At 41.7% G+C, this 27830-nt stretch overlaps 1 protein-coding gene across 3 annotated transcripts; it reads left to right on the top strand.

Annotated features, from left to right (window-relative positions):
- Positions 1 to 294: 294 nt before the first annotated feature.
- Positions 295 to 27830, top strand: PTP4A2 (protein tyrosine phosphatase 4A2). 3 transcript variants are annotated; one of them, XM_034754059.1, is made up of 6 exons: positions 295 to 488; positions 13678 to 14348; positions 16369 to 16461; positions 20574 to 20704; positions 23982 to 24056; positions 25174 to 27830. In XM_034754059.1, the coding sequence occupies exons 2-6, from the start codon at positions 14253 to 14255 to the stop codon at positions 25280 to 25282; spliced, it is 504 nt and encodes a 167-aa protein (XP_034609950.1). In that variant the 5' UTR covers positions 295 to 488; positions 13678 to 14252; the 3' UTR covers positions 25283 to 27830. The 3 variants fall into 3 exon arrangements, with proteins under 3 accessions (XP_034609950.1, XP_034609952.1, XP_034609951.1); XM_034754061.1 differs by lacking the exon at positions 295 to 488 and adding an exon at positions 516 to 540; XM_034754060.1 differs by lacking the exon at positions 295 to 488 and adding an exon at positions 1065 to 1341.

Genomic DNA, 27830 nt, shown 5'->3' with positions numbered 1-27830 from the left:
CTATACCAATACTAGGGCAACCATACCATTGCCAGTTTGGTGGACATGAGCCGTACCAATGGTAATCAGGGGGTAAGAGCGGCCACATCCTGCCGTTTTTTTGGGGGGGAAAGGCCTGTACCAACGCTGATGGGAAGTGACTGACTAGGTCATTCCAATGCCGGAACTGGGGGGAGGGCGGGCCATACCAATGGCGGCTTTGGGGGGGTGGGCCATACCAATGCTGACGGGGGAGTGTGCGCGGGCCATGCCATCGCGCGGCGCGGCGCGGGGGGGGTTGTCTGTGTGAGGAGGAGCCGTTTCCCGCGGGGGAGCCGGCGGACGAGGCGGGCTCACTCACGGTCTCTGCGGCTCCAACCGGCCGGGCTCGTTCGTCATTCCCCCTCCGCCGGCAGAGCGGCTGCCGCCGTCGCCGCGCCCCCTCCCTGCCCGGTGTGTGGGAGGCGCCGGGCCCGCTCCGACGGACACAGCCGCGCTCAATGCCCAGGGTGAGGAGCCGGGGTCGGGCCGCGGGGAGGGAGAGGAGGGGGGCGCGCCCAGGTGAGGAGGAGCCGGGGGAGGTGGGGGCTGCCGGGGGGGGGGGCGCCCCGGAGCCTGGGGTATTGGGGGGCTGGTGTGAGGTGTTGGGGGGCTGAGGGTTGGTGAGGCCCCGGGACCTTAGGCCCTTGGGGTCCTGGTTACCCTCCCGCCTGGGGGGGTGGAAGGAGCCGGGCCCAGGCGGGGGGCGGGTAAAGGAAGGGCTCTGGGCAGTTGCTGGTGGGGGTGAGTTGGGGGGATGGGCCGAGGGGAGTAGGATGACGTGGGGGGCAGATTGCACAGGTGTGTCAGTGCGGGGGGGGTGCTGGGGCAGTATGTGCTAGGGGAGGTTGAGGGTTGCACAGCCCACATGGGCCCTGGAGGGAAGGGGAGGCTGTCCCGGGCCCAGTGGAGGCATGGCATGGTGGGGCGGTGGGGCGGGGGGGGGGAGCAGATGTGGGGATTGAGGTGCTGCGAGAAGTGGTTTGTGTGTGAGCTATGGGGTGGGTTGCGCCTTGCTGAGCTGGGCTGGTGACTCCTCCTGTGCCTCCTTAGCATGATTAGTCACAAGCTGCTTTTTCTCTCAGGGCATTTTCAGTGGGGGGTGGGAAGAAGGTTGCCTTTTTCAAAAGCTCCCGTGTAAATGGAAAGTGGCTTGTGAACCCCCTGGATGAACAGCACAGGTTCTGACTCACAACTGCAGTAGTAGTGTGCAAAAAAACCAAAAAACCCCTCTGTGACTCAAAGGATAGAAATGTTTGACTTCTGTAAGCCCGACTGATGGAAAGAAATGATCCATTTTATAGACTGAGAGCTTGACAAGAGGTAGGAATATAAATATCGGTGAGAATGCTAAGCTGGAATGCATTTCTATGAATGTGCATGTCTTTTAATGAGACGTGGCTCTAGCTGCAAATCTTCTGTGTGCCTCTAACAGAAATAGAGGGTCGACTTCATAATTCTTAATTACCTCTAATTGTAAGTCCTGTGGCACCTTTGAGACTAACAGAAGTATTGGGAGCATAAGCTTTCCTGGGTAAGAACCTCACTTCTTCAGATGCAAGAAGTGAGGTTCTTACCCACGAAAGCTTATGCTCCCAATACTTCTGTTAGTCTCAAAGGTGCCACAGGACCCTCGGTTGCTTTTTACAGATTCAGACTAACACGGCTACCCCTCTGATACTCTAATTGTAAGTGTCAGTTTTCAATTCAGAAAGTGGGAACTTTTGTTTTCTGCATCAGAACTGTGAACATAGTCTGTCTCTCAGTTCTTGCTTCTGTACTTTGCCCTATTGTGGAATGCTGCATTGGTTAACTATTGTGAGGCCTCTGGGAGAGGACTTACTAAAGTACAATTCTGGAGATTCCCTCTTCTAGAGAGAACCCGTATTGTAGACCGTTCATATAAAGGCAATTTTTTTTATTGGGTTAAAATGAGTCTGTAGATGAGCAGAATGATTCATTAGCTACTATAATACTATTTTAGCGTCTGATGGTTTCTGCAAACTTTAGGGGTGGCACTGTTGGATTGCTTTTGAGGGGGAAGTACGTTGTCAGTTGTAAGCCATGCTAACTAGTGAATTAGTTTTCTTTGTTATGTATAAATGTATTCCCTATTATAATCAGATTAGTCTGGTACTTTAGTCACTTGTTAAAGAGTTGAAGAAAGTGCAGAATGTCTCCATGTAAATATTACTGTTTGAACACTGAAAGTGCAGCACCTTAGGGCTTGGAGATTCAGGGTTAAGGTAAAATACCTTTTTAACACATAGGAACATAGGAGTTGCCATGCTTGGTAAGACCAGAGATCTGTGTAGGCAGATATTTCAGACAGGAACCTCATAATAGACAATTTAAAATATTGTAACCATAGAGGAATTTTTTTTCTTATCCCCATCTTAGTGGATGATTTAAGCGTGATTTTTTAATATATAGCCTAATTTTAATCTTTTTTAATATTAAACATCTAAGCCTGTTTTTAAGCATACTAAGCTCTGGTGTCAATATATCTTTTGGCAATGAGCTCCATAGGGTAATTGTGCTGGGTGTTTTTTAAAAAAAGTTTTCTTTTATCAGTATTAAATTTGTTACCCCCTCAGTTTCATTGGTGTCTCTCTGTGATTTATGAGAGCGTATATCAGTAGGAGTACTGGCTTTTTCGCTCTGATCATTGTTTTGTATACCTCTGTCATGTTCTCTTGTTTCCATCATTTCTACACTAAACACTCATTCTTTTAGGTCTCATACACAGAAAGTCTGGCTATGCCTGAAAACACTGTGTTGCTCATCTCTTTGAATTTTAACAATTGCCTATTAAAAGCTCATTTTATATTTACTTATAAATTTCAGTGGAGATTGAACATGGCTATTAGTATGTGCGCCCTTGGCCTTTAACTTTCCACTATACGTTATCAATTTTCCAGTAGAGACGTGGTAAACTCATAGGCCTGGTCTATGCTAAAAAGTTAGGTCAACCCAGCTACGTCGCTCAGGGATGTGGAAAATCCACACCCCTGAGCGATGTGGTTAAGCCAATCTAACCTATAGGTGTAGACGGGGGGTGGATTATCTATGCCAACAGGAGATCAGTGTAGATAATGTCTATGCTGAAATGCTACAGCGGTGTTTCAAGTGTAGACAAACTAAAGTGAGATGAATGTGGTACAAGAAATAGTTTTCCTACTCTAACTTTATTTACTGAATAATATCTTTACCCTCTTTTGCTTTAATGCTGTGAAAACACCACTATGTTTGCTTCCAGTTTGATGGGTTAGTATTTCTGATTTGTGTTATTTGTCATTTTGAATCTTAAAAATATATATATATATTTGGCTTGTGTGTTGCCAGGGAAGTTAATTTCCTGGTTTTCCAAAATATGGCACTTAATGCAAAAAAATTTCACACAACTTACTTTTGGAATGGGCTGTTAAAACATAACATAAATCTCACTTGTATATAAGGCGACTATGTAAAATGTCATTTAAGGTCATTTTAATTTTTTTCTTTGCAATTTAAACACAGTTCTATATTTTGAACATAAGAGCTTTTAAGCTCATCACGCTTCATTAGGTGGGCCCATTGTTTTTGATTATTTTGAAGTTGTTTTCACTTTTAGGAGCCCAGATGGAGTTGTTTGGGAACTGTACTTAAATAATATTTAAATATGGCTCCTCTCTGAGCTGGTTTTAAACATGAGGATTGTTAAAAACAAAAAATTAAAACACTATTTCCAGTTTCACAGCTGCTTCTGCCTCTCAGCAAACAGAAACTTCTTTGGCATAAAGCGCATACCCAGTAGATTATCTTTGGAAATCCAAATGGAGTATCTGCTCATTTCCCGCTGCTGAACTAAGCATAGAGATGTTTTCTCTTTCTTGTGTTAAACAGTGCCTGTGCTGTTGGTTATATTAGTTGTTTGAGCTCTCTCAAATTTGGAAAAGGCAAGTGTTTTCTCCCATCTTCGCTGAAGTTTTGATGCAAGATTAGTGCCAGATTGGAAAGAGAATTGTCTTGTGAAAAACACCGGACTGCTTTTATTTTCTCTTGCTAAATTGACTCCTTAGACTGAATATTTGATATTTGTCTGTCTTATGAAGCAGAAAATTGAGGTAAACCTGCCTTGTTTTAGGGCAGAGTACAGAATGACTTGGCTCAAGCAAAAGGAAATGAGTGAGTCATCAGCAGAGCTTGTCAGCAAATTGGTAGGGAACTCACAGGGGTGGGTGGTAAGGAACTGTAGAATTTCTTGACTTCTCCCCTCTCCAGGCGCGTGTCATTACGAACAAGCTTCCTTTAGAGATTATGTTTAAGAATTGTTTCCAAGAAACTATAGAACTAGCATTCTGTTCTCCATACAGTTAGACAGCGTATTCTAGAAAAGAATTGTCGTTGAATTGAGTTCTTGAAGCTTCAGTGTTGCACGTTTGTCCATTGTGCTAAACGTGACTAGATTGGAGAAATCTTAGAATCCTGATAAAATCTTTTGCTTACAAAGCACCTTTTGAATCCAGCAGAACCCCCAAGGCACTTCAGAATGTACCTGTATGGTATTAGGGAGACAAGGTAGGTGAGGTAATATTTTTTTTTATTAGATCAACTTCTGTTAGTGAGAGAGACAAGCTTTCAAGCCAGACAGAGCTCTTCTTCCTGGGTCCAACATGGCTACAACTACATTGCATGCAAACTGTGTAGTATTAACATTTCTCACTTCCACCGCACATGAGGTAGAATGTAGCAGCCCTACATGGGAACAGGAAGTGAAGTGTAATGTAGTCAAGTTAAATTACAAAGGAAGTCTAGTTAGGCCACAATATAAATGAGAATTGGAATTTTTCTAGGACACAAGTCTTGTAGCACTCTATCTCCTCCCCCTCCCCCCCCAAAAAAAACAAAACAAAACTCCATGTCACTTATTGCAAGTATGTAGGGTAAAACACAGGAATTAAGATTTTTATGAGAGGGAAGGAAAGAAAGCTAGTTCAGCAGTTCATGACTATTAAGTAATCTCATTAAAAGAATATCAAATGTAGAATTCAACTGAGAACAAAATGAGTTAACATAAACTGGATTGCAAGATGCTGTTCTCACAAATACTGAAGGTATTCTTTTAATATAGACTGCAAATTAGCAGGTTTTGCTTTGCATCCTGTGCACTAGGTTATTTTGAAAGGTGATCCAACTAACCTTTCCCAAAGTATCTGTGTCTTGCAATCCTGGGAAGCTGCAGCTGTTGCAATCTGTTTAACTGCCTTGATGTAGTAAGGGAAACACTTGTAAAGGTAAGTTTTGGAAGGGGTGGTGAAGGTGCTCCCTGGCTTATGATTGTTGATACTTGCTTGTCAGGAGGACTGTTTTGCTAATCTTGTGCAGGATAAATACAGAAGTACAAGGATTTTGCACAGTCGAAGGACTTGATTTAGGTATCAATCCATAGTAAAGTAGGTAATCTCTAAGTATAAAATCAAACTTAAATGCCATTGCTAAAGTTCAGACATTTAACATTGCCTTCTGTCTGTCAAGTCAGAAATCGTATTTGACTTTTTTTGGTTCATCTGAAAAAATAAGTGACTATGATGTAGCATTTTTTAAAATAAAACTTTAGAGACTAATATAGGGGTCTTCTTCCATCTGTTTTAAGCATAACTCTTGCAAGTTATGCAGTATTGTTGCATGTAATTTAGCTAATAAAGATGTCTTTTTAGATCATATCAAGTGCCATGAGGCTATTATAAAGGTGTCTAAATAGCAAAATGAATCATGTCAGTGCAAGGCCTACTCTGGTTTGTAACAGATCAGTCACAGCTCACTGTAGTACTGAGGTGTTGGATGCCTTCTTGCCTCTGTCACATAATACTTAATGAAATTATCCATAAGAAGACAACCTAGTTGCAATGTTTTCGTAGCCATTCACGTTCATCTTCCCTCTTTCTGAAGAACAGAAACTGGGAATCAAAACTACCTCAGAATTGTTCATTTTGTGGCATTCATTGAGGTTGAAGCTTGGTTATATTTTCATTCTGATCAATCATAATGGCCAGTCAGTACTCCCAGGATTAAGTGCCAGTTGATATCTTGACTGGCAAAGTGAAAGATATTTAAATTTACTGTCTGGATTTAGGGGCTTTTTGATCTGGATAATAGGGTTTTCCTTAACTCCTTAAAAAAAAGGTTATTTCACGGATATAAATTGTTCCCTTACATTATGGTATTTAAGAGTTTGGGGGCAAATGTGCATATAGACAACCAAATAGTCTTTAGATGCTTATTTAACTTGGCATACAGTATAGTTTCTCAAAATATTCATATATTTAACACGTAGCACAATGGGTCTCAAACTTTTTTTACTGGAGACCCCTTTCACATAACAAGCCTCTGAGTGCGACTCCCCCCTAATAAATTAAACACCCTTTTTAATATATTTAACACCATTATAAATGCTGGAGGCAAGCATGGTTTGGGGTGGAGGTTGACAGCTCGCGACCTCCCATATAATGACTTTGCGACCCCCTGAGGGGTCCTGACCCCCAGTTTGAGAACCCCTGACATAGCATTTCACATCTTTAAATCATTCTTCAGACATTAAATACAAAGCTTTACATCGGGGTAATCAATAGATGGCCCATGGTCCAAATCTGGACCGCCAGAGGCTTTTCAGTGGATCGTGGGGTGTGCCAGAACTTGGGGCTTCAGCACCATGGGAGTGTGTGTGGGGGTGCTTCAGACTGGCATGCCTCCCACAGGGCTGAAGCCCTAATTCCTGTTGGGGCTGAAGTCCCAAGTTCTGGTGCACTTCCCATGGGGCTGGAGTCCTGGCGCACCGGGACTTAGGGCTTCAGCCCCACTGCAGGCACGCTGGGACTCAGGGTTTTGTTTGACAACAATTATCGTTGTTTGAGTTTTTATGATTTTCTCTGGAGTCTGGACCTTGACTATACCTTGAACAAGAAATTTGAACCTTGACACACACAAAATTGACTTACCCCTGCTTTCCATCTTCAAATCATTCTTCAGATATTAACTAAATAAACAGTTACTGCCCCCATGGGAGTATTATAGGATTATTAGCCCCATTTTACAGATGATGAATTGAGATAACAAAAATAAGGCCTGGTCTATGCTTAAAAGTTAGGTTGACATAATTACAGTGCTCAGGTGTGAAAAATCCATCTGTGTAGACACATCTAGGTTGACGGAAGAATTCTTCTGTCAGCCTAGCTACTGCTGCTTGGAGAGGTGGATTACGTACTGCAACGGGCAAACTCCTTCCGTCACTGTGGGAAGCATCTATGCCAGGGGTCTCAAACACGCGGGCCATGAGCCCCTCGCAGGCCTCCGCCCTCCCAGCGTTTACCAGAGCGGCGGCCGGACGAGCACCGGGAGCAGGGCAGGCTGCCTGCCGCCCTGCCCTGCCCTGCCCAGCTCCGGGAAGAGGCTGGAAAGTGGGGAAGGGGGGACGGAGGGGTTGTGTGTGGCTGTTACTTTAGGCAGAGCCCCCAGCAGCTCCCATTGGCCGGGAACGGGGATCCATGGCCAATGGGAGCTGCTGGAGGCAGTGCCTCAAGCAACAGAAACACACAGCCCCTCTGCCCCCTCTTCCCCATGTTTCATCCTCTTGTGGGGGCTGGGCAGACAGGCATGCACCGGGCCAGATCCTGCCCCCCAAACCCTTCCTGCAGCCGAACCCCCTGCCCTGAACCCCCTGCCGCACCCCTCCTGTGCCCCGACCCCCTGCCGTACCCGCACCCCTCCTGTGCCCCGACCTCCTGCCGTACCCTGCATCCCTCCTGTGCCCTGAGCCCCCGGCCGCACCCCAACCCCCTGCCATACCCCGCACCCCTCCTGCACCCCGACCCCCTGCCTCACCCCGCACGCCTCCTGTACCCTGACCCCCTGCCCTGAGCCCCCGGCTGCACCCTGCACCCCGACCCCCTGCCCTGAACCCCCACCACACCCCATACTCCTCTTGCACCCCATGCACCCCAATCCCCTTCCCTGAGCCCCCTGCTGCACCCTGACCCCTTGCTGTATCCCTCACCCCTTCTGCACCCCACACCCCAACTCCCTGCCCTGAGCCCCCATCACACCCCACACCCCTCCTGCACCCTCTGGGGGCAGGGAGGGGGCAGAGTTGGGGTGGAGATTTTGGGGAAGGAGTTGGAATGGGGGCAGGGCAGGGGCAGGGCCTCATGGAAGGGGTGGAGTGGGGGCGGGGGGGGGAAGGTGTCAGTAATGCGGCCCTCGGGCCAATGTACTAGTCCTCAGGTGGCCCTTGTGGTCATTTTGAGGTTGAGACCCCTGGTCTATGCTATGGTGCTATAGCAGCATAGCTACAGCACTGTGCCTCTGCTGCTGAAGCGCCTGTAGTATAGACATGGTATAAATGACTTGCTGGAGGCCACCCAGTGAGCTGTTGTAGAGCCATTACTAGGACTCTGAGTTTCTGACTCTCCGTCCCACCCCTAATTCACTAGAACATATTGTCTCCTTTGTGTACTGTAATAAAGACATCCAACTTTGTGGATGTTTTTCTTATCCTGGGAAAAGAAACTTGGGTAGAGTGTAACTCTTTGATTTGCTGTTGAATGGGAGAAGTATAACCTCAGTGACCAACTCCCAGTATAGTTGAATAGAGTTGGAGGAGGCTCCTTCCTTTCATAGCAATCATTTGCTTGAAGAATGTCAGAACAGGTAATTTTAGAACAATAAAAGAAAATGTTCTCTCCACCAGAGATTGTTGTACTTCCATAGTGCTGTCAGGATGCTAGGGACTCTCCTCTCATGTGTTATTGCATGATCACTAAACTGCTGAACTGTCCCATCTATTTAAACAGCTTTATCAGGTCCTCAAGAGTAAGAAAGTTAACTTTATAATTTTCCTTTTTGATATAACTATTCTTTCTTCAGGCCACTGTCTAAAAAGTGTCAGTTGACTCAGTACATGCTTTAAATGGAAAACACTGTTTCTGCCTGAAAGAGGACCACATTGCTCTTACTCAAGAGTTTACAGGTGCTGAACACATGCATATGCCATTACTTTAGTAATTTTTTTTTACTAAGTACATCAGAGCTGTAGCAGACTGTAAGACATCACATCTAATCTGTTTGCTTTGAATTCTTGAAATGTGTACAAGATAAAGTTGTGACTAGTTCTCATGAATTGACAGGTGCAAGGACTCAACTGTGATGTATTAGCTGGGACTCTTCCTTCTGGGGAGAGAGCTTATAATGTAATCCTATAATTATTAAACTGATAAATATTTCAAGGTTCATTCTAGAAATCTGAATTTCAGTCACTTAGAATAAAAACTGTTAGGGTTGGGTAAGGTGACTAAAAGTATCCCTGTTCTTGCCTCTGGCATCCTAATTAAAAATGTATTTTATTTTTTTTTTTGGCTTTGAAAGCAACTCTTTAAGGAAATAATTGCTGTTCTGCGGTTGATTTTTGACTTGGTGTCAGAGAAAAGGTAATTGATTGTGTGAGCCATTTTGATGTTTTAGTTCAAGGCTAGTGACTATAAAATGTCAGTTTTGCATTTCTTATATTTTCTGCCATTGGTTAAGGCTACGTCTTTAAAAAAGAAGTTGCTGTTACATATTTCTGTAGCTTTAAGTGCTCTTATTTTTATGCATCTTTTTTCCCCTTTAGCTTAAGGGTCTATTTTATCTGAAATTATTCATAGTGGATAAGACCATGCTGGTGAGGTTTGCCTTGCTCCCACTGGGTAAAGCTGAATTCCTTGTCTAAGGGTGAAAACTTGGTGCTCGTTACTCCTTTGTACAAAGATTGGTTATGGAAGTTTATTATTCAGAACTTCTTTTCTGTCATTTTTACATGAGGAATATGTTACTGACTGATTTTTTGTGTGCTAGACAACTTGGCAAAATCTTGGACTGTCATGGTGATATCAGAGGAAGCTCAAAACCTGAGTAGTAACTGTCCCAGCTCAGATTTCTGCCTACAGTCATCACACTCCTCCAAAGATCTTGATGCTTCCTTTCCTGGAGGATTTTAACAACCTGACTTTTCTCTGCTTAAAAACAAGCAGGAAAAAAGACACTGTAGTGCTAAACAGAGCAGTAAAAGGCACACTTCCTGTTTTGCTTAGCATTTCACCCTTAAGTATGCCCATCTAGTTTGCTTCCAGCAGTGGGGTGGGTCTGTGTCTATATACTTCATGGCAGAATTAAACTTGTTACATCTTATTGATGTAGTATACAGGGCCGGCTCCAGCATTTCTGCCGCCCCAAGCGCAAAAAAAAAAAAAAAAAAAAGCCGCAATCGCAACCAGCGGGGGCAATGGCGGGGGAGCCGCGATTGGCGGCGGCAGTTTGGCGGCAGGTCCTTCGCTCCTAGAGGGAGTGAGGGACCTTCTGCCCCCGAATTGCCGCACATGCCGCCCCTCTCCCTTGGCCGCCCCAAGCACCTGCTTGTTAAGCTGGTGCCTGGAGCCGGCCCTGGTAGTATAAAACATCTTTCATGTGACTTATATGTGGCAGGAGTGGATGGTACATCCCTCGTTACTGCAAACTTGGATAAGATTGGCAGTGACTAAAAGTTCTTACTGTTAAATGTTTGGTTGCCTTTGAAATGAGCTTGTGGTTTCAGACTAGTTCCTACTGGATTATGTCCCCTCCCCAGCCTGGCCTGGCTCCTCACCCCTCTGCATTTCAGTCAGATCTATGCTAGAAACTTTTGCTGGTTTAGTCATGTTGGTTACAGGTGTGAGTTTTTAACAACATTTCTGTATTGACAAAAGCCCTAATGAGGATGGAGACTATACTGGCACAAAAGTGCTTTTGCCGGTATCTTATTTTGCCATGGAAACTAACAGCTCTGCCAACAAAACCACTCTTTCTGATGCCTGGCACCATAGTAGTTCTGGCTGGGAGGAGCAGCAATTGCAGGGAAGTCTGCTCAGCCCTTGCAGCCATGGACTGGAGCATGCTCAGTGCAGACAGTCTTCAGTGAATGTAGGTGCCAAACCCTAAAGTCTCTGCTGAGTGTGTATGAACTTTCATAGTCTTATAACTTGGCCTAATTTTGGCAAATTTTCATGGGGATGGCAAAAAGCATCTTCATTACATGAAGGCAACCTCCTTGCCAAATGTCAAGACCCTGCTCCAAAGTATGAGGTGCAAAAGCTTCTCAGCAAAATGGCTATACGGTTTTTCTAACATGAACAAAACATTTTCCCCTAATCTTTCTCAGTAATGACTGAATTATTTTATCTGAAACTTCCCTCACGCGCCTCCCCCCCCCTCCAAAAAAAAAAAGTTATAAGCAACTGAAAGCAGGGTCTTAGAAGTATTGAGCAATCTTAATGGTGGCATTACCAGTTCAGCCTATAATAATTCCATACTCTTACTCCATTGTTTTAGGACTGGTCCACACTGAAAACTTACGTTGCCATAGCTATGTCTCTCAGGGGTGTGAAAAATCCACACCCCTAAGAGATGTAGTTAAGCCGGCTAACACCCGGTGTAGACAGTGCAGGGTCAAAGGAAGAAATCTTCTGTCTACCTAGATACCGCCTCTCACTGAGGTAGATAAACTTCAGTGATGGGAGAACCCCTCCTGTCGCTGTAGTGATTGTCTATACTGAAGCACTCAGGGTGGATTTGATTTAAATCACTAGTCAGGAAGACTCAATTTAATCATGGTTTTCTACATAAAAGTGCATTCTTGTTGGTTGTTATAACCTTAATACATATTTTTCACAACTCAGAGATAGATGTAGGTTTCATTTTTAGAAGGTACATGCTATACATTTTTAAACAGTGATTTATTTTGAAAACTTTGCAGATTAGTTTTACAGCTATATCAGAAAATGAATGATTGTTTGGTTATTTCATGTACCAAAGGTAATTGAAGCAGATAGTTCACCTCTCAATGACTTTATAAATATCTCCAATTCAACAGGTTAATCATTAGTATTTGGAGGAGTTTCTTGCTATGCTGTATTAGGAGACAGACCGACATTTAAATTGTTATTAGGAGACAGACCGACATTTAAATTGTTTTATTTAACTAAAACACCAACTTTAAGTATTCTGGATTTTTTTCTTCAACAGCAAACATATATTTTAACAAAACAAGCATATGTCCCTCGCTTCACATTTTTTCTCCAGACTTCTTCTCCTTGTCCAGATCTGTTCCGCCCCCAACAATCTTCTATTCATTGAACTTTTTGAAACTTGTGCACTTTTAGAGAGGTGAGGGATTGATTCTGTGTACACAAATTTGCAAAGGGACAATAGGATTGAGGTCTGTTATTTCTCACCTCTATATATTATTTATTTATTTAAAAACATTTTTGCTGTTAACAAGCATGTTACTTCTGGAAACACAAATCCACAGTTTGAGAACTGCAAAACTAAGCATCTCTGATGGTATCTTCTAGACTGAGCCCTGAGTCCCATTGGGTAGATAGAAAGATTAACCTAAATAATATATACAGAAGCCTGTGGTACCCCATAAAAATGGGTCCCTAATCCATGAACTATTCAACTCATTTACAAAACTTTTCTTAAACATTACATGAATATATTGTCTCATATGATAATTAGAATTTATAACCCCTATTCCACAATGAGATATCTTTGACCTATAATGTATCTTAAGTAAAACTATCTTTAGGTTTTTTCCTCAAAAAGCATTTTATCAAAAAAATCCAAATTAAATAAAAAAAATCCATTTTTTTTAAATCATTGATTTTTATCCACCCTGGAAGCGCTACAATGGCGCAGTTGCAGTGCTGCAGCTGTGCTGCTGTAGCAGTTTAAGTGTAGACGTAGCCTTAGCTGATGAATGTCCTAACTTTGGTAAAATCAGCATTGATCCAAAGTAGAATTTGAATTTTGCTGTATTCCATGATGTTGTGTGTTCTGAACACTGCTTTACAAAATGTTAGCAGTGAGTTGTTCTGCTTCTTTTTCGTGCTATTCATATTTGCTTGAGGGAAGTGATGATCTGATTAGTGAAACTCTGTTATCTAGCCATTTTGAAACTGAACTTACATAAATAGCTTATGAAAGGTAGGCTGATTTACAGATTAAGAACATAAGAATGACCATACTAGGTCAGATCTCTGGTCCATGTAGCCTAGTATTCTGTCTTCCAACAGAGGCCAGTGCCAGATGCTTCAGTGGGAACGAACAGAACAAGGCAATTATTTAATGGTCCATCCTCTGTCATCCAGTCCCAGCTTCATGCAGTCAGAGGTTTAGGGACATCTAAAGAATGGGGTTGCATCCTGGACCCTCTTGGCTAGTAGCCATTGATGGATCTATCCTCCAGGAACTTATCTAGTTCCATACAGATTGTTTGGCTGTGGAGAACGCCTGCTGCTTTCTATTGTAGATGTTTAATTATGAGTGTATGATGATGCTATTTCATCTTTAGTTCTGGTATTTTTGATTAACTGAGATTTTGTAGAATATTTGTCATCCATCATGCTAAAAGAGAGAACATAATACAGGACTGCTTCTTGCTGCTACAATAAAAGATGTTCAGTGTACATCAAAGTATTTTCAGAAGCAGGCTTGTTTGTTTAACGCTTAATGCTTTAATTATGTTGAGGTTTCTGGGTGCACTGTATTCAATAGCACTGTACAATCAGAAGCAACAATCCCTTTTAAATATGACATTTTTCTTCTTCTTAGGTTTTCTGTTGGAATATACGTCACACATTTATGGCGATTCTGAGCATCAGGGCAGATTTCTGCCAGGCCCAGCACAGCACCCTGGCTGACAAGTGAGCGTGTCCTACGTACCATAATTACTTTGCCTTGAAGACTCCAGATACAGCGGTCACCCTCAAATATATGGGATATCTTCTGCATATTGGAAGCATATTCCTTTTACTGACTCAAGCAAAACTAAGCATCAAGAAAACAAAGTGGAGAGAAGATCTGTCCTTATTTTTTTTGCCTCACCAGTGCCTAAATGTAGTACAGGCTGCCTAGTCTTGCATGTAGTCAGAATTTTTGGAGTCTGAAGGATACCACCTGCAGTTATTGAGGCCTAAATTGAATTCAAGTGGATTCTAAAGCAAACCTGGTTTTCTTGAAGTGAAAAATCTTAAAGAACAAACAAGTCAATAAAGATAGTTCTGATCGAGCCCAGGCATTTTAGTGGTCTTTTTAATGTTTTCTGCTGTGAAACGTTTCAAGGGTTATTGATTTTTTTTTTTTATTTTTTTTTTTTTGCCCCCTCATATATTTTTTTGTTTGCCATTATGAACCGTCCAGCCCCAGTGGAGATTACTTATGAGAGTATGCGTTTCCTGATCACTCACAACCCAACCAATGCAACCCTCAACAAGTTCACAGAGGTAAGGTAGCCACATACAGTAATATGTTTTTTTCCCCCGTTCCTTGTGTTTTGAAATTTCTAAAGCGGCACGAGAGACACATCTCCCAGATCCACCATGGGTGAGGCCATCAGAAATACCCTTTATACTTAGTTAAAGCATTTTTTTTTTTTAAATCAGGTACTTTGTTTCATTAAACTGTTTTTAAAGTTCTCCTGACTGTAAGAAGGAAGCCTTTGGTGATTTCCTTTCTTCAAAGTCCTACATCTTTTGACTGAGAGAGGCTGGATGGGACTCCTTTTGGAGCCCATAAAGCTCACTCCTCTTAGGCTCAGTCTACAATCAAAAGTTAGGTTGACCCAGCTACATGGATCAGACGGTGTGAAAAATCCATGGCCTGACCAACACAGTTAAGCCACCCTAACTTCTCGTGTAGACAGCACTAGGTTGGCAGAAGAATTCTTCCGTTGACCGAACCACTGCCTCTCGGGGAGGTCGATTACCTGTGCTAATGGGAAAACTCCTTCCATTTGCATAGATAGTGTCTATGCAGAAATACTATAATGGCGCAGCAGCTGTGCCGCTGTGGCATTTCAGGTGTAGACAAGCCGTATTACTCTGCCATCCCCATAACTTGCCAGGTGACTTAACATGTTGTCTTTACCTTTGTTGTCTGATGTAACAAAATGTACTAGCCCCAGAGAGCCATGGCTCATCCTCTGGCTTTTGAATAAGGATCTCTAGTGGTTGATTAATCTCTTTGGCCTTTTGACTAAGGTCAAGTGTAATATATAGAGGTCAGACTTTAATTAAAAAAAAAAAAAGTGATTCCCCTTCTAATCCCAGAATAGTTAACTATTTCTGGTAATGGAATTAGTAATGACATTTTTAAACTACGTCTTTAGACTAAACTGAGATGAATGGAGTCACTTCCTCAGTACATTGGGTCACATCCAAATTACTGTAATTGAAACCATAAGGGCTTAAACACTTTTTAAAACTGAAGCTTAAATTTTGCAGTAATAGATGGCATCACCAGAGAAGTACTGGTACAGCATACCACTAGATCCCATCTTGTTGCAAACAATGGCATATCTTCTTATAAGTCCTTTAGGGAGACTAGATCATGCCCTTGCAGGGGGAAGATTTGATCTAATAGATCTCTTCCATTCTGGTAAGATCTTGTGATCCGACACTGAGCTTTCATATCAACATGATTCCACCTTTCAGGAAGATGTTCTTTTTGTCAGCAGTCAGCTCAGATACTAATGATTAATTTGGACTGAAACCCTGATTTTTTTTTTTCCCATTGATGGGATGTTTTCATTTTATTGGTATGGATTATATTTCTAATACCTTGTCCAGGGGCCTAGAGCCTGGGCTGGACAGTGCATATGGGGTATTAAAGTGTAAAAATACAATTTTGAAGAGCCATTCCTGGTACAGGCACAGGAGGAAATGCTGCTTGCTGTTTGATCTTTCAAAATGAACTGGGGCAGCTTTAGTTTGATCTGATTATTTATCTAGCACGAAGTGCTACTTCTAGTGCGTTACAAGGAAGCTAGAATATGGTTCTGCGTGTGTTCTGTTCCTCTCTGTTTCAAAATGTCTCAGCATTGCCTGAGGCGGACAGATCCGAGCTTCTATTTCAAGAGAAAAAGAATCTGCATGCAGGGTATAAGTAGTTATTTTAATTTTGCTGTTACAAATGCATGCCTATAAGGCAGTTTTCCCAAACTGACCTCCCACCCTCGGTGAGACTGACACAGAGGTATTTCCTATTCCTCTTCTCCCCCGGCCTTTTAACCCTCATCGTAATGTCCGTCAAGACCACATCCTTCCATCTTAGAACTGGATGAGACTCTTGGAGCTATCCTTGCTCCTCGGTTATTTAGTCTCCTCCATGGAACTGTAGAGCAATGTACACTGTCATTGATTCAGCATAACATGTTTATTTGGCTTTGTTAAAGTTGAGAAAATGCTCTAATTCCCCATTCTGGGTGTATGCTTCATGTGTTTGCTTTCCTTCTTGTTCTGAAAGGAGCTTAAGAAGTATGGAGTGACAACCTTGGTGCGAGTTTGTGATGCCACGTATGATAAAGCTCCTGTTGAAAAAGAAGGAATCCAAGTTCTAGTGAGTTTCTTTTAAAATTATTTTTAAAATTCTCTTTTAAAAATCTTTTTGAACTGCAAAATCATTAAATGTGAATCAGATGTTCCAGCACTGTTTCGCATTCATGCTTCTGCCTGATAATGACCCAGGACTGTGTGACTACTATAACAATTGAGAGTTCACTTTGATATGCTTGTTCAGTAAACTGCTTGTAACTTTGCGAAATACATCTGAGATATTGTAACTGTGCTGTTCATGGTTAGATTTGCACAATGAAATCTGGTCTTGCTTGGTATCTCAAGATTGATTTTTCGTTAGCTGCGTGAGGGCATTAGGGATGAAGGCAGATGTTAACTTTTGAGGCAGTGCATAGTATATCCGATGTGACTTTTCAATATAATGAAAAGGCTGAAGTGACTCCTCAGTCTCTCCACTGGGATCCCAGAAGCTGCACCTTGCTTAACAGTTAGTTGTAGGTAGTCAGTCTTCTATTGCCTCTCATTTTTGTGGCTAGAGACCATGGGCAATTTGGAGGAAAATCCACACAACTCTGCAGAACTTGTATTTGTGGGATATGTTCTGTTCTGCTTGATCCTACTCTTAAACTTATATATGACTTCAAAAGAAAAGGCTCAGAGTTATTTAGAAATTGGTACTGTCACACTCTGATTTCAGCACTAGGTTGTGGGGAGCCTCCTACCTCGCTGCAGCATTGTTTCTCTGCTGGATGATTCTCCCTGCTCCAGCACAACCATTAGCCATAGTGTTTCCAGAGCAAAATGAATGAATTCTAGCAGTCAGTTTGCTCTGCTGGGAAAGCAAACTGCCCAGGACAGCACAGGTTCATGAGCAATCCTATTTCTACCAGAGGTGCAGTTTCTTTCCTTCTGCCGCCACATTTCTGTTGAAATGCATATGTATAGCTGTCATAAAATTCCATAGGCGTGTGACAGTGTTTTGGTCAAAATGACTTGTTTACAGGTGAGGTGCATACACCATGCTGACTGGAAAATGGGCCGATGTCAATTGTGGTGCAGAAGAGCCAATTTACTTCTGCAATGATGACCAAATATCCATTTAGGAACTTGTATTGTACTCAGCACCATGATATTTGAGTGCCTTACAAATTCTAAGTTATAGACACAGGATTCTGTATGTTTGCCACACTTGTCCTTGATAACTAGCCTTCTCTCTGCATTCAGCATGTAACTGCTCCTAGTATACTCTTGTTGCAGGAGAGCAAAACAGCAGAGGAAAGAAGTCCTCTAGACATCAGACAAGGATAACAGAAAACAGGAGGTGACAGAGAAGTTGTGCTGCTAATGTCATACTTGAGCCAGATGATTCCAGCCATGATAGTATCTTCATTACTTAATACATCACAGTGGTGTTTTGGCATTTAACAGTGGCTCTGAATATTCAACAGCATGACCCACAACCACTTGTCCCTCTTGAAATCAGTTCTTTCAAAACAGGCTGCTGTCACCATTCAGAAATGGTGTTATATTACCAGCTGGCTGAGAAAATGACATGCCACTATTTAAAGCTAACATTTGTTTACAAAAATAATGAAGATTAAAACCACAGCCTGACAGAGATTAGCATCTGTTATTTAAAACTATTGAGGTCAAAAGCCTTAGGAAACTCCTGAAACAGAGCATTTTAGCAAACCTTGAGTTCTCTTCATGATATAAGGTAATATACTAGTAAGAGAGACAAAGATGGTGGAATGTGGCAGCTAGTGAGCCTGATTTGACAGGCGGTATAGTGAGAAAGCAGGGAACTGGAGAATTAGATGTAGCCTGTTTGAACTATACGTGTTGGTAAACAAGTGTATGCAATAAAGAGATTAAACTAGGGAAATAGGAGGCTGGAATGGATAATAGTATCTTTGGGATTAATGTACCAGATGACCAGAGGATAGCTAATGTGATGCCAATCTTTAAAAAAGGCTCCAGAGGCAATTGCAGACCAGTAAGTCTAACTTCAATACCAGGCAAGTTTATTGAAATTATAGTAAAGAACAGAATTATCAGACACTTAGACAAACACGATTGTTGGGGAAGAAGTCTGCATGGTTTTTGTAAGGGGAAATCACACCTGACCAATCTACTAGAATTCTTTGAAGGGGTCAACAAGCATGTGCACAAGGATGATCCAGTGGACATAGTGTACATAGATTTTCAGAAAGCATTTGACAAGGTCCCTCACCAAAGGCTCCTAAGCAAAGTAAGTTGTCATGGGATAAGTAAGTAAGTTGTCAAAGTCAAAGTAAGTTGTCATGGATCAGTAGCTGGTTAAAAGATAGGAAACAAAGGGTAGGAATGAATGATCAGTTTTCAGAATGGAGAGAGGTAAATAGTGGTATCCCCCAAGGGTCTGTACTGGGACCAGTACTGTTCAACATAGTCATAAATGATCTGGAAAAAGAGGGTAAACAGTGAAGTGGCAAAACTTGCAGATGATACAAAACTATTCAAGATAGTTAAGTCCAAAGCAGACTGCAAAGAGTTACAAAGGGATCTCGCAAACCTGGGTGACTGGGCAAGAAAATGGCAGATGAAATTCAATGTTGATAAATGCAAAGTACTGCACATTAGAAAACATAATCCCAACTATACGTATAAAATGATGGGGCCTAAATTAGCTGTTACCACTCAAGAAAGAGATCTTGGAGTAATGGTGGATAGTTTTCTGAAAACATCCACTCAATGTGCAGCGGTGGTCAAAAAAGCTAACCAAATGTTGGGAAGCCTTAGGAAAGGGATAGATAAGATAGAAATTATCATATTACCTCTCATCTTGAATACTGCATGCAGATCAGTTTGCCCCATCTCAAAAAAAGATATATTGGCATTGGTAAAGGTACAGAAAAGGGCAACAAAAATGAGGCATCTGGAACGGCTTTCATATGACTTGGACTTTTCAGCTTAGAAAAGAGATTAAGGGCGATATGATAGAGGTCTGTGAAATCATGACTGGTGTAAAGAAAGCGAATAAAGGAGTGTTATTTACTCTTCGTAACACAAGAACTAGGGGTCACCAAATGAAATTAATAGCTAGCAGGTTTAAAACAAACAAAAGGAAGTATTTCTTCACACACTGGACAGTCAACCTGTGGAACTCTTTGCCAGACGGTGTTGTGAAGGCCAAGACTAGAACAGGGTTAAATAAAGAACTAGGTAAGTTCATGGAGGATAGGTCCATCAGTGGCTATTAGCCAGGATTGGTAGGGATGCAAAACCATGCTCTGAAGTGTACCTAGTCTCAGTTTTCCAAAAGCTACTTTAAACAGAAAGCATAGATTCCAAAAGTGAATAATGATCTAGTGAAAAAGGTTTGGGAATCATCTCTCTCATAGAATTCTTACTTATAGCCATGTTCATATTATGCAGTACGATTCAGACAGTTCTGTACTTTCTTGACAATCTTTCATAAGGAGGGGAAAAAATCACAGATGCTGCTCAGTTATTCACTTTTCCATTTATTTTTAAGCACTGTATTTTGCATAGGAGTAAGAGGAATGTGTTTGTAATTGTGGCTAATACCTAGGGTAGGTATAAATGCCTCTTGCTAATCAGATGCCATGTGTTGCAGTTGGACAAGCTGATCCATTGGAATAGTTGTGCAGCAATCTTTTCAGACTCTTCCATGCAGAATATACGGTACAAACAGTATTTTGCAGCGGTGTACTTTTAGGCAAAAGTCTACATAGTTCTCTTCCTCCTCCTTTAAGTATTAAATTGAATTACAATTTATTCAGATTTGTTTAATTACAAAATTTCAGTGATATTTCAAAGACAGTTTAGTTTTTCCACAAAGTCCATTCTACAACGGAGTCGTTAGTCAGCAATTTCCATTAGACCATTAGTGAATTAGCTTTTAATTTAAAATGTTTAAGGACATTTTAATGTTGTTGAGTATTACATTATGGTATAATTGAATCCATATCTGGAATCCTAGGGAATTACATGTTTAATAGCTACAGTGTAGAATTTGGATGTTGACTGAATAAAAGCCTGTGCCGCCCCCTGCTCCTCTCCCACTAGCCCTACTACTGATTGTGGATTGCGTTCTCTATCAATGTGTAATCCCTGCACAAAAATTATAGCTAATCTTGTCTTCCCCCGAAGGACTGGCCATTTGATGATGGAGCGCCTCCCCCAAATCAAATAGTTGATGACTGGCTAAACCTGTTGAAAACCAAATTTCGTGAAGAGCCTGGCTGCTGTGTTGCTGTGCATTGTGTTGCAGGATTGGGAAGGTAAGTGTTGTGCTGTTTTGGTTTTGTAAGGGATTCACTTTAGCACGTACAGAAACTAGTTGAAGATTTTGTTCTGGAAGATAGCTGCATTTATTCAGTTACAACCCTTTCCCCCCCCCCCCCCCCAAGAAAAAAACCATGCTTAAGTAACATCAACAACTTCACACCATCACAATCAAAGAAGCTTACTACAATTTTAAAATGGTAGGTGACATGGCAACTGTGTCTCAAAGCTCTTGTTTCATCTTGGATTGTTTGTTCACAGTAGTTGATCTGACAGATCATAATGGTGCCAGAAGAATTAGAGAATCTATTCAGTGAAAAATGCATTGCATCTTTCTGCTAAAAATCTCTTGTGCTTTTTGACAAACCTAATGTATATATGCAGTATAAACCAAATACACTGTAGCTTAGGCCCAGAGCAAACAAGGTTCTGAATGCCTTCTATTCCATTGACTTCAGTGGGAGTTTGAGATTCTATAAGCACCTTATATGGTTGGATCCTTTTTTGTTGCCTTCCAAATATTCAAAGCCATTGAATAATGTTACCAAATATTGGCATGCAAAATGTCACTTAAAAAGAAAAAAAGCTATATTTTATCTATTAATGCATGAAAGTCCCAAACTAGTTTTTAAACTCTGACAGTTTTGAGGTTGAGACATTCGAAAGCAGACCAGAGCAATTTTTTTCACTTATAAGCACCTGAAAAGAGAAGTTCACATTCCTGCAGCAGTGGGAATGCTGGAATAATACATTGATACATAGCAGGTTAAATAGCCTTTTTGGTGGTTAGGGGACCCAGTGAATTGTAATTTAATCCATCAGCCTTAAGCTGGCTTTCCTCAAATTGGTAAATCAGGATATTGGTTCTGTCTCTTTTTAAATCCCTTAATTCTTGGCTGTATCGCCTACCCCCAATATACAATTCATACATCTATTTCCACAGGGGCTACAGATTTCATATTCATTTTAAGATTAGGACAGGTATTGTTTGAGATTGTAGTGTTGTTTTGTTACTGAAAGCTAAGCAAATTGTCATGTGTGTGCCATTTCCCTCTCTATTTTCCTACCTCCCATTACTCCACTCCCCGCACAGATAACATCACCTTCCCTTCCAGCCTGGGAAGGGAGTGCCCCAAGATTATTCCTGATTTGTGGATTTCTATAGCATCTAATTACTAGGACAGCTGACAAGATTATTAATGACCTCTTCCAAAATGTAAAAGCTCTAGTTTAATATGTAAAATAAACTTGTGGAAGGTGGTTTTGGACAGATTGGACTGTCATTTAAAATTAGTCTTTTGAATCATTTAATCAGATTTCATAAGGTAATCAGGGTCAGGCTAGTTCAGTACTTGCATGAGGGAACTCGGAGATGCAGCAGAATATAACAAATTCAATTGGTGTAACTCCTGTGTTAGTACTGGCTACCATCCCAGCATAATTCTAGGGACACTGTTCTGTAGGAGTTTCCATTTTTTGATAAAGACCCAAAACCAAGTTCCATTGTGCCTGAGGCCCCCCTGGTACTTCCTGGTGGAGTATTCAATCCAGGTGTCTTCCTGGCTATAATCCAATTTTAGCAATCATATATTGTCTCCTAAATTTCCTCCTTTGTTTTCAACCTAATATGCTATTCACCATCTCTTCTAAACTGGTGTACATTAGTGCTATGTGCTATTTAAAAGTTGATCTGTTTCACCCTAGGTGGCTGGATTTTAGTGGTGGGTAAAGAGAGATCTCTCTCGCATATGATTTCTTTGTGGGTCCGAAATGCAATTTCCTTCTTCTCCCTGAAGGAGTCACCATGATTGCAACTAAAAAGAAAATTAATGTAAACAAATAAGTTCTGTAAACAAATCGTTACTTGTCCTACATGCTGGGAACGAAGAGATAAATACTTGAGATGCTTTTGTGATGGGGGTGGAAGCCATATAAATCCTTAACTGGGTATAAAGAAAACACAGAAAGGTGGGATAAAGAAAAATCAAGAAGATTCATGTAAGTCGGGTTGGCTGGTCTTAACTTGGTTCTTAAATCCATTTCTTCCCCCAGGGCAGAGGTGAAATGCTAAAGCAGGGAAAAACCAGAGTAATGCAAAAACCTGGCAATTAACATGATTTGCTGCTCCGTTCTTTGTCTTGTTTCTATGAGGATTTTTTGGGGAGGGGGAGCAGGGTGGAAGATGACCACATATTGTAGCTCAATTAAATGATTTAAAACCCTCCTGTTTCTTGCCCAGCATTAAGTCAAAGTGTGCTGATAGTTTGACATCTACTGTTATTACAGACACGAGTTTTTAGATTTATTCATTCAGAATGACCTTTCTGGTTTTCCTCTTGGGTTTCCTTTTTTATAGAAAGAAAAGGAAGAACATCTCAAGTTTTGCTTAGGCCCTGGGAAGCACTACATTTATGCTGCTGGGGAATCAAACTTCAAATGTTGTCTATTCTACTACTTATATTTTTAAAGTGCATTTAGTGCTTGTGGGGTTTCAGATTGACGGCAGTGAAAACTGAAGTTGTGTTTATCCAGGTACTGCACAGCAGTGACATTGCAAGCTGCCCTGCCAGAGTTGCTCAGTTTTGTTCCTGATTAACTGTAAGGTCAAGTAGTTCAGTTTACAACCTCTGTTCAATCCTTGACCTCTCCTCTGCCCCCAAAGTGCCAGTTCAAATTGTGTGCTAGTGGTAATGTGAACAACTGAGCACTAGGAAGTGGACTCAGAGCATCATCTCCCTTCACATAGCACCCCTGAACCAGCCATCCACATATGCTCCCTACTCAGCTGAGCTGGTTTCAGAATAGCGACCTGCAGGCGAAAATCTTATTCCATTGTCCCTCAAGTCCCACATATAACCTAGCAAAAGGAATAAGGATCAATGTTGTCATTTCAAAAGCAGGGCATCTCTTTAGTCTGTATGGGATTAAAGTTGTGTTGTAACAAGAAGTTAAATGTACCAAAGATGAACCTCAAATGTATTTATGACCAGCAGAGTACAAAATTGTTTTATAGTAAAAAAGTAAAGAATAAAAATCTATTATTACTATTTCATGGCAGACACTGAAGAAGCTATTGATTTTGGTGCTGGAAGCAGAGCTGTCTGCTGAAGAGAATTTTACATTAGATGCTGCAGGCAAATGGCTTGCTGTAGGAAAAATATTTAAAGACAGGCTACTTAAGCAGTTTGTTTATAGACTAATATGATCTATTTTGAGGGGTTCAGGACATTGGTTCTCTAGCCTGTTAAAATAAATACTGATTTCTCTTCGTAGGGCCCCTGTCCTAGTTGCACTGGCTCTCATTGAATGTGGAATGAAGTATGAGGACGCAGTTCAGTTCATAAGGCAGTAAGTAAAAGTAGCCAGCTCTCCAGCGCGCTTCCCCTCTCCTATGTCTGTCTATGCAATTTATCTTTGTGTTTTAGGAGCAATGTAGAATTAAGGCACTGGTTTGTGACGCAGTGCATTTGGAGTGAAAGTAAAATGCTAACAAAAGAACTTACAGAATCAGTTAATAAAATTCCTGCTTGAAGTGGACATGGACAAATTACTCAAGAACCAAAAACAAATGCAGCTTGGCCAGGTACCATAGCAGCATGATGTTCTATAGCTCTTGGGCCAAGCAGCATGATCAATCTACAGCAGGAGCCCAAAGATCAGGAATCCTGATGGTGTCATGTGTGGAAGGGGCATAGTCTACTCAGGAACTGGTGGCAGCCATCCAACATGGAAAACAGCAAAAGTGGTGCTTGAATGAGAGAGAGCATAAAGTTCTGGGGGTTTTGTAATAGCACCAGATCTTTAAATGAAGCCCACCAGGTAGGAAGATACTATACAACCATGTGCCAAAAACATGTTTCGTGTTGCTATTGGAGCTCCAAGGTCTTCAGCTGCCTCCCTAACCTATCTCACTTGTCAAGAGGACTTCCTTGGTCCTCCTAAATTTTTTTTCTTGATTTTCCTCTCGCTACTCTAGCTTTACCTCTTTCTTATTAAGTTAAATTATCCTCTTTGTTAACTCCCTTCAAATATTTGTATGTGGTTGTCATGTCTTCACTTAGCTAATACTACACATGTAGACATCATGTTAATCTTCAAGGGGAGGGTGGAGTGCCCCTTATGTCATTCAGCAACCACTTCTGCTTGTAGGAGAGGCAGTGGACTCCAGGGAAACTAAATCTCCCAACCCAAAGGCATGCTGTAGTTTGCTCAGTAAGATGAGGGATGGAAGCGTTTTATAATCCATAGATTTGACTAATTCAGCTCTACAGATCCCCAGTTTCATATCCCAGTTGAGATCTCCTTTCCTGGAGGAGGTAGTGGATAATGAAGCGAGCCAGATGGCAGTTCGGTGGGGCTGGAAAAACCTTGCAGTGCGGCGAGCGGCTATCTACTTTGAAATATACACAATAACTGAAGCCGTACTTTTGCAATTGATATGATGCCTTCATTCTGTTTATTTTAGGAAAAGGAGGGGAGCTTTCAATTCCAAACAGCTGCTTTACCTTGAGAAATACCGACCTAAGATGCGATTACGCTTCAAAGATACCAATGGTCACTGCTGTGTTCAGTAAAAGAAACCTTAAACGAAGGCTGAAGTTATCATGGCTGTTTTCTGGACTCTTGTCACCTGGAAATGTGAATCTGGAATCAAACTACGTCATCAAATTAGTGGTGGAGTCAGTGCTCCTCAGCCTCTGTCCTAATGGTGGTGATGATTTAAAAAAAAAATAATAAAATTAAAAAAAGAAACATTTCAGTGAAGGATTGTTTTCTCCTCAAGGTGCAGTTTGAATATCTGCCAGGAGAAAATCAGTTTCTGAACCTTCTGTATTTTTAACTTTTTTTAAAAAAATAAAATAAAGTGAAGTTTATGTCTAAGGAAAACCAGCAGAGCATTGGGTTTTGCAGAAACCATTTTCTTGGTTCGGGGACAGTGCTTCATAGTTAGGTCCTGGCATGTGGAATTTCCTTTGAGACTTCTTTTTTTTTTTTAATTTAATTAGTCCCCCGCCCTCCCCCTTCCTTGCTGGGAGCTGGCAGACAGAAATAAGGAGGAGCCTTTGTTGCTGTAGGTGAGCAGTCTGACAGCCTTAAGTCCAACTGGGCACTCTTCTAGAAATATAGTGGTGGTTGTGTTGTGTGTCTATGTGGTATTTAGACTTTGCAAATGACAGGACGTTTTTGGTAGTTTTCTTTAACTGAAGACTCTCTCTAATACACTTGGTGAACCTGCTAAAGGCCTTTTCTAATTGGTGGAGGTAGTATTTTTACAAATAATGCTCTGTGTGCGTGTGGGCACGTGTGTGTGTGTGTGTGTGTGCTTGACTAAATCGTACTTCTCCAAAAAACTTGGCTGAGAAGTTAACTTTCTGCTAGTTGGGTAGAAAAATTATATCTTGGTGGAGGAAGATTCAGACATCCATAATCCAGAAGTGTCCTAGTCAACTAAAGGAGATTCCAGGCAGGGAGTTTTTAAACTCCTCTGTCCTAAGAAACAGAAAGGCTGTTGTGGTCATTGTCCAGGTTATCTCTGCCTCTTTGAACATAAACCAGGACTTGAAGGGTCTCATTGGTACTGCATGTGAGGCTCAGGTAGTACATATGCAGTTTGGTCTCTGAATAAATGCCTGATTATGGGTATTTTTCCAGACTGGTCCTCATGTACAGTTCAGTTTAACCACTGATTGCCTTGTTCTTTTTTTCTTTACCAGGCTCTTTCTGAGAGAGAATCACTGGTTACGCACCAACAATGCCTAATGTGCACACGCTGTCAGCAGGCCGTAACTTACGGGGTGGGGAAAATGCTGATTTTGGGGGTAGGGGCTGGAATGTATTGTTTGTGGACCAGTGCAGTATTTTCTTTGCAGAGTCATTGCTGGGTTCAGTGCACTAATCCAGACTAGTCATTTGCACTGCCTCTGAGAGGTAGTTTCAGTAAAACTGGTTTTACCAAATTAATTGTAATGCCAGCTTAGTGTTCTGCCACATTAGTGATCGTGTGTGCTTTCAACTCAACATTGTGTTTGTAATATTGGTCAGCCGCTGAGGACTTGGAACGCAGGTTTAGGATCGTCTTGTCCTGTGGTCTCTTGCTGTGCAGCACCAAAGGCTTTCATTGTCTGTCCCAGCAGCAGTGCCAGCAAGTGCAGACTGGTACCCCCTCTTTAGTAATACCTCAGATGCTGGTTATGTGAACTGCCTCTATAGGATATTTTCCTATTCCAAAGTTTTGTTTTAATTTGTAACCTAACAAAACTGCATCAACACTTTCAGAGAACATATAATGGATTTTAAAATTCTGTTTCTAGAAGTGTGTTTAAGTTCAAACAAAAAATGATGGTACTACTCAAACCTTCCCACTTAAGGACATGCCAAAAGATCCCTTTTTAGGTTCAAGGCTATAAAACACTGCACCCCCCCCAAAGCTCAGATACTGTACCTTGACTCGAGCTGTATTAATGTAGTAACAAACTCCTTCCTGCCTTAAAATGTGTAATGTGCTCAATTTTTGTGTGTGTTGTAGATAAAGGGGGCGCACAAGTGTGCATGATGCTAATTCCTACATGTTAGGAAAATAATTGGTAATGTTTGATTCTGCGCAGGGGTACATAAGGCTGGAAGCATCTAATATTGGCCCTTCCCCCCTCTCCCCCCCCCCCCCCCCGAACAACAAACCAACATTTTAATTATTCTCAGAATTGGATTTTTGTTTCTGCGAAATTAAAATCTTTGATTTTGAACTGAATAAAGTATTGATAGCTGACGTCGGTTTGACAAATGAGAGAGATGTTGGACTGGAGGGGAAAAAGGGTTGTAGCCAGATTGAAAACCAAAGCCCAGACCCTTTAAAAGAACAATAAAAAACCCTATTTACATGCTGTGTATAACTGCATTCCTCCTAGTTTTACTTTGATTTATAACAATATACTATATTAGCTTGTACTATGACCCTGCAACCTTAACTGAATTGAGAAAACAGGATAAAGACACGTGGGTGCACAGACGCGTATACAGTGTAGACCTGGAGCGTGAGGGGCTCGATTGTGACCGGGGCCCAACAGGCACAATAGCTGGTTCAGCACTTGGACATAGTGCAATAAAGTTCTTACTGTAAATGGC

This window comes from Trachemys scripta, chromosome 20 (assembly GCF_013100865.1).
Source record: "Trachemys scripta elegans isolate TJP31775 chromosome 20, CAS_Tse_1.0, whole genome shotgun sequence".
NCBI lineage: Eukaryota > Metazoa > Chordata > Testudines > Emydidae > Trachemys > Trachemys scripta.
The sequence above is the reverse complement of the archived record's forward strand: the minus strand, read 5'-3'. Positions and strand labels throughout refer to the sequence as shown.

What these genes read in the sequence shown, in the direction of transcription:
- PTP4A2 (XM_034754059.1), top strand. Translation starts at nt 14,253, where the DNA reads ATGAACCGTCCAGCCCCAGTGGAGATTACTTATGAGAGTATGCGTTTC. An exon ending in CCCTCAACAAGTTCACAGAG is followed by an intron (nt 14,349 to 16,368) that starts GTAAGGTAGCCA and finishes TTGTTCTGAAAG; the next exon opens with GAGCTTAAGAAGTATGGAGT. An exon ending in TGTGTTGCAGGATTGGGAAG is followed by an intron (nt 20,705 to 23,981) that starts GTAAGTGTTGTG and finishes TTCTCTTCGTAG; the next exon opens with GGCCCCTGTCCTAGTTGCAC.